The sequence below is a fragment of the Echinops telfairi genome, unplaced genomic scaffold, assembly GCF_000313985.2.
Source record: "Echinops telfairi isolate 266 unplaced genomic scaffold, ASM31398v2 ScPeMD7_7457;HRSCAF=8495, whole genome shotgun sequence".
Lineage (NCBI taxonomy): Eukaryota > Metazoa > Chordata > Mammalia > Afrosoricida > Tenrecidae > Echinops > Echinops telfairi.
The window spans coordinates 42,910,740-42,917,281 of record NW_022111357.1 but is presented as its reverse complement, the minus strand read 5'-3'; the positions used below and the strand labels follow the sequence as shown (position 1 = coordinate 42,917,281).

The 6,542-nt window shown below is 59.8% G+C and overlaps 1 protein-coding gene across 4 annotated transcripts in view; it reads right to left on the bottom strand.

Moving 5' to 3' along the window:
- MMEL1 (membrane metalloendopeptidase like 1) overlaps positions 1-6,542 on the bottom strand; it is a 36,372-nt gene that overhangs the window by 11,631 nt on the left and 18,199 nt on the right. Inside the window, exons 3-10 of one of the 4 annotated variants that reach the window (XM_004705211.2) lie at positions 6,108-6,121; positions 5,768-5,929; positions 5,440-5,520; positions 4,103-4,198; positions 3,522-3,640; positions 3,010-3,075; positions 1,611-1,745; positions 1,434-1,523 (exon numbers count right to left, since the gene is read on the bottom strand). In XM_004705211.2, the coding sequence (XP_004705268.1) occupies positions 1,434-1,523; positions 1,611-1,745; positions 3,010-3,075; positions 3,522-3,640; positions 4,103-4,198; positions 5,440-5,520; positions 5,768-5,929; positions 6,108-6,121 (763 nt within the window). Of the gene's footprint in view, positions 1-1,433; positions 1,524-1,610; positions 1,746-3,009; positions 3,076-3,521; positions 3,641-4,102; positions 4,199-5,439; positions 5,521-5,767; positions 5,930-6,107; positions 6,122-6,542 lie in introns of those variants that run through there. The other 3 variants (XM_045299077.1, XM_045299079.1, XM_045299078.1) reach the window with 3 other exon arrangements.

The window sequence follows — 6,542 nt, the reverse complement described above, 5'->3', positions numbered from 1 at the left end:
GGAGGTGCAAAGGAGCAGAGCCGTCTGCTTCTAAGGGCACCATCAGGTGTGAGACCTCAGGGTCATGGTCACCTGGAGGAGGAGGGCAGGTGGGTTCCTGGGTTGCCGGGAATGACCGTGTCTTGGCTTGAGTAGTAGTCTTGTGGACTTGCTCACAGCGTGGCGGTCCTCAGTGTTATAGAATCATTAGATGCTGGACCCCGGGGAATTGCTGGATATTGCTGCCCTGCATTCCCATGGCAACCTCAGGCTACTTCACTGCCCGTAGCTAATTCTTCCAAATAAATATAGAAGCCACCCCTACCTCCTGCCCCAGACATACACCTACATCTCTTCTGTAGCCACCTGGACTCAAGCCATTGGCTTCTCCTGCCTGGGCTGTGCCTTGGCCTCCCACTTGGTTACCAGCTACTTGCTCTTCTCCCCTTTGGCCCATCTCCAACTCAGCAGCCATAGGGATCCTCTAAGTACCTTCAGATTACGTCACTCTGTGCCCGACCCGCCTGTCTCAGAGTCTAAGCTGACTAAACACAAAGAACTCACATCCATCGAGTGGATGCCAACGCCTAGTGATGCTTTGGGACAGGGTAGACAACTGGCCCTGTGAGCTTTCCAGACTAACTCTTTATGGGTACAGAAAGCCCTGTCTTTCTCCCTTGGCGTGGCCGATGGGCTCAAAGCTGACAAGGTCACCCCTTTAGCTGCCCTCCCCTCCCCACCCCAGCCCCCTGGGCCTCTGTGTGGTCTTCGAACTTACCCAAGAGTCTTTGTACTTGTTTCAGACAGCGGCAGAGCTGAGCACTCCTCCAAGTCTCCACTCACATATCACCTCCTTTTCTGGGTACTCTCTTTCCGCCCCCCTCCTTCCGGGCTCACATATCCACTCTCTAGCCCCTTCCCATTGTCCTTCGGAATGGTGGCTCCTTGCGGCAGGAGGTGCGGTGAGTTTTGCCACTGATGGACCGCAGTGCCAGAACGAGGCTGGCTCTCTGACTGGGCCCCCACCCACCCCTGCCCACGCCCTCCTCTCTCTGATTTTAGGCTTCATTCCTCGCTCTCTGATTGGCTCTTGTCCCTGTCTATCACCTGTGACTTTGGGCAAGTTAGGGATCTCTCTGAGCCTCAGCTTCCTGCTCAGGAAAATGGGTTTAGCTTTAGCAAGACCTCATGTGTGGGGTGACGTATGCCCTGAGACAGGCACAGTTCACATCCAGGGCCCTGGTGTCATTCGTAATGGTACTGTCCCACTTTTCAAGGGTCCCAGTTAGGGTCCCCTGGTCAGTGGAGGGTGGGCATGTTACTGAGGCCGAGTGAGGGACTCGGGGTCAGTTCCGGTAGGCTGGGGCCTGGAGTAAGCCCTCCTCCTCCTCTCTCCCCCGTGAGACAGGGAGTCGGGGAGCTGCGCCCTGTGCACCTCCTTCAGGAAGCCTCACCTTCAGATTGAAACTGCTCTGCAGCTCCTGGAGGTCCATCCGGTGGTACAGCGCGGTGACGTCATGTCTCTCCTCCTGGGGTGCTGTGGCCTGCACAAGGTGGACATGAGGGCATACGGGGGCACCAGGGCCCAGCCCCCAGCTCCAACCCCGCTACCCCCGCCCCCCCAGCCTCACATTTGCCAGCTGTGTCTCCAAGTCGAGCACCAGGGTCATGTCCCTGTGCACCAGCTCGTCATCCTGGGTGAGGTTCATGTCTGACCGTAGCAGCGAGGCTACCGAGATCATGAACTGCAGGTAAGCCTCCCGCACCTGGGTGGCAGAGGGGTGTGGGTGGCTCAGGACTGTCAGCCTGAGAGGAGGGAGGGGCAGACTGACCTGCCTCCCAGGGCCCACTCCCTCCTCCCCCAGTTCATTCTGCCTGTCATTCACCTGCCCCCAGACAAAGCTCCCGCAGGGGCTCAGGGGTTGGCAGCTGTGATTCTGGGTCCCGAGGCTTGGCACTTGAAGGCTGCACCCCGGTTATTCCATACCTTGGCCAAGTCTGGCCCTACCCCTCCTGCTGCATGGCCTCAAGCCCCTGAAACATACAGTGGTGCGGCCTCCTATGGGCTCTCACTGAAGGTCAAGGCTGTGTGGTGCCCAGCTTCAAGGGCTCCCTCTCAGCTGTAGGGATTGAGGCCTCTCCCCACCACGGTGTCTGCTGGGCCCTTTGGAGAGCTTTAGGACCTGCTTTCCCAGTCCACGTCTCCACCCACAGACCTATTTGTTGGCCACACCTGTTCTTTCCCCTAAGGAGCTCTGGTAGTATAGTGAGTTACGTGCTATGCTGCTAACCACGAGGTCACCAGTTCGAATCCACCAGCTACTCCCCAGGAGACAGATGAGGCTGTCTACTGCTGTAAAGATTTAAAGTCTGGAAATCCCAAAGAGCTGTTCGACTTTACCGTACACGGTCGTTGTGAGTGAGAATTGACTTGATGCCAGTGGGATTTTGAGTCCCTTTCCTTGGTTCAATCTACTCCCTAAAGCCTTGGTCCCAGTTCCTTCCTCCAGGAAGCCCACCTGTGTTGCCCCATGGGCCACTGCTTTCCTCTTGCCCCTGCCCATACTCTGCCCTCCCTCTCTCTGGGTCAGAGCTGATAAGGGCATGCCTGGCCTCATGCTCCCCAGCCCTGTCCTTGCTTGACCTCAGGGAGGACTTGTCTATACTATCCACACCCCGGTAGCCCCTGTGCGGCTTGCTCCCTTGCCTGCTGGCCACCAGCTCCTTGTATCTCTCCCTTTCCCAATTATGACCTCCTGAGGTGGACGTAGAACCACTGAGGACGCAGGCTCAGGGCCCAGCTCATCCTGCCCCTGCCCAGCTGAGCACAAGGCTGAGCCTGGCGTGGGGCTGGGTGCTCAACCCCTTCCCAGCAATGAGGCTAGCCATTGATGGGTGACGGGGCCCACTTCACACAGAACCTCCTGGGCTGGCTGAGTGGGGCCCTGGGTGGCCCTGAAGGGGCAGGAGGGAGCCTAACTTGAGGTGATGTGGGTGTCAGGGGCAAGCATGTGGGGAGGGCTGGCTCACCTTCTCGCTGCTGCCGATGTTGAAGTAGTACTCCCGTGATGGCATGCCCAAGGTGGGCTGGTCTATCTGCAGACACACAGGTGGTCCGCCTGGTCCCCCCTCCCTCCCCCATGGTGGGGAGCTGGGCCAGGGAAGGGCTGGGGACGCCTATCCACCTGGAAAGGGGGCTTGTGGAGGGATGTGTGCCGGCCCCCAGAGGTCCTAAGCCCCACTCACGGGGCGGGTGGGAGGATGGGCCACCCCATGCAGAACCACATGGTCCCAGAGTGGGGGCATGTCTCCCCATGTGGCATCTCATTGACCTGGTCAGAGGCTGCCCCTTCGGGTCATGCTCTCAGCCTGGCACCAAAGGCCTCCCCTGTTCATCCCCAGAGCCAGGCTCGGTGCCTGTGGCGCCCCTCCCACCGGGGCCCATGGCAGACTGGCAGACACCTGGCTCATCAGCAGTGGCTGGGCTGGATAGGCCCCCCTTGGCCCCAGACCCGCCCCAGCCCTGCCCGGCGCGTACGTACGTAGATGATGTGGCGGCTGGAGTTCTGGTCGTCGTTCCAGATGAAGAGGTCGATGAGGACACGCTTGTTGAACTGGGAGTTCATGACGGCCAGCTGCCGCTCCAGCTCCCAGTTGGGGCCTGAGGAGTCAGGGGCCCCGATGGGGGAGCGGCCCAGCCCAGCCCCTTCTTAGATGGGCGCTCAGGGATCCCAGCCTGGACAGTGGTGGTGCAAACGCCTAGGGCCTGCGGGCACCCGAGGGGTGCACTTCTCCAGAGACCTTGCAGGACACAGCCTGGTCCTCAGGGCAGTGGGGCTGCTGCCCCCGCAGGCCTGAGGGAGCAGGGCATGGGCACCCCTGCGGGGAGTGGGGAGTGTGGGGGGAGCCCTGAGCACAGACCAATACCTGGGGGTCTAGACTGGAGATGAATCAGCACCCCCCAACTCTAGCAGAGACCCATTTGTGGAGCGGGAGGGGCTCCCAGGCCCCTGAGGTTGGGCCTCTGGGGTCTTGCAGAAAGGGCTGCCAGCCTAGTGTTCTGTGGGCCCACTCCTGAGCACTTCTCCCCTGCCTGCCTGGGGTATAAAGCTGCCTGCCATACCGGTGATCTTGCTCCAATTGTACATGGCCACCGGCCAGCCCCCCACCGCCTCCAGGATGTCCAACAGCGGCCGGGAGTCTCGCTTCTCGATCATGCCTGAGGAGGGGGTGGCAGTCAACTCTCTTGGGGACCCCTCTGCAGACCACAAGAAACTCAGCACCCATGGACTGGGGTCCCTGCCAACAGGGTGCAGGGGGCCTGCGTGGGAGCAGTGCCTGACCCAGGAGTGAAAGAAGCCCCACAGTAAGGTGCCCTGGTGGTGTAGTGGGTTAGCCTAACACACATAGGACAGTGGTTTGAAACCACCAGTGTCCCGCCAGAGGAAGACGAGGCTTCCTACTGGCATCCAGCCAACCCTGACTCTTGGTGACCCTACAGGGCAGGGTAGAACCACCCCTGTGGGTTTCCCAGACTGTAACTCTTTACAGGAGTAAAAGGTCCAGTCTTGCTCCCACAGAGTGCCTGTTAGTTTCGAACTGCGGACCTGTGGGTCATAGGCCAAGGCGTAACCCCTGCTCCACTAGGGCTTCTCTCGGAAACCCACAGGGGCAGTTCTACCCTGTCCTAGAGGGTCCCGGTGAGTTGGACTTGACTGGATGGCAGAGTTTGGTTTGAGTTTGAATGGCCTGGTGGATTAGGGATTTGACTGCTATTCAAAAGGTCGCCAGTTCAAACCCACTAGGCTCTGTTTGCTCCTGTAAAGAGGTACAGTCTCCGAGACCCCACGTGACTCACCATGAGCTGGAATTGACATAACGTCAGTGGGTTTGCTTAAGTAAGAACATCAGCAAAGGTGGGGCCACAACGGTAGTCACCTGCACAGGGAGGGGGCTGTCCTTCCTGGATATTTGACTTTCAGGGCCTGTATGTGTGGGGGGTGGGGTCTCAGTGGGACACCTCTTCCTGTAAAGCTGGAGGTCCAGTGAGTCTCCCTCTCAGGGACTCTAGAAATAAACCTGCCCTCCTCCAGGGGACCACCATTTGACTTCTTGGGCCGAGCAGGGGAGCGTTTGCCCATGGCGTCCATGTCCACTGGTTGGGCCTGCCATCCCCCAAGTGGGGGGCTGAAGGGGTCCCAGATGGGTGGGGCCCGAGCAGCTGGCATAGAAGCAAAGGCGAATCCTTCAGTAGGAGTCCAAAGGCCACCATTCCCTGGACCAGCCCTCTGCTGGCTTTCCCTGCAGAGCTGATGTAGCTGGGCCCGGCAACCAGGTGGAGGGACGATACAGGCCCCCCTGATGGGAGTCCTGAGTGATGCCGGCTCCCAGGGCTCCTGAGATGGCCTGGGCCCCTCCCACCACCCCACTCTGCCCGGGCCGGGAGCCCCCTTTACTCACTCTCATTCATGCAGGAGCGGTACAGCGTCTTGGCCTTCTGCACGGCTGGCCGGTCCTTGGAGGTGGGGTTCTCTAGTACCCCTAGGGACCAAGGGGAACACTGGCTGGAGGTAGCTGATGGGGTGCCCACACCCCCCTGTTGTGCTCAGCAAGAGGTGGCTCCTGTGCCCTGTGGGGCCGTCATGATAAGGAATCATCCCTCTGTGTTCCCCTGGGCACAGGACAACATGGGGGTGGGGTGCGCGGCACTGAGGGTCCTGTGGCCATTTATCCATCCAGCCTGCCTGGACTCCCAGCCTCCCAGGCACAGGCATCCGACCTCATCCACCTTTGAGGATGACTTCCAGCTGGTCCCGAAGGATGTCGAAGATGCTGTAGCGGGAGTTGGTCTCAGGGATCACGTGGTGCTTCAGCCAGCCACCACAGGCGTACTGGTAGAAGTCGTCGCAGGGTTCCTGGTTCTGGTCCATGCTCTGGAGGATCCTGGCAGCTGTTCACCCCGGAAGGGCAGGCAGGAGGGGAGACAGAGCTGTGGATGCCCCATAGGCTGTCCCTTGGGGATGGCCTGTCGGATAGCAACCCCCAGCTGTCCTTGGGAGAGTTCCTCAACCCCTCTGAGCCTCAGCAGGGGTGGGGCCGCTCAGCCTGGATTCAGGTGCTGAAGATACCACTTGTTAAGCATCTGGCCATGAACCTTGGTGGCCTCCCTGAGCCCTGGGGGCACCAGCAATCCTGCTTGTGACCCCAAGTGATGGTGGAGCTAAGCCAGCCCATAGGAAGTGCCCAGTTGCTGTATCCAGGGTCCAGCTTCGGCCCCTGTTCTCCTGGTCAGCATCTTCCCATCTTCCACTGGTCAGTGTGTGCGGTCCCTTGGTGGGGGAATGTGACTCCTATCAACACGGGCAGGCATAATGGGGGTGTCTTTGCCCCAGGACCCAGGACAGCTTGGCCCAAAGGCTCCTGGCTAAACGCTTTCATCTGGGACAGTCATGCACCCCCCACATGGATCCCCACCCCCATATATTTTCATTCTATTTCCACTTGGCCTAAGTTACCTCTGAGCTTGGGGGTCCTTGCAGAACATGTCACCATGGGCCCCGGTG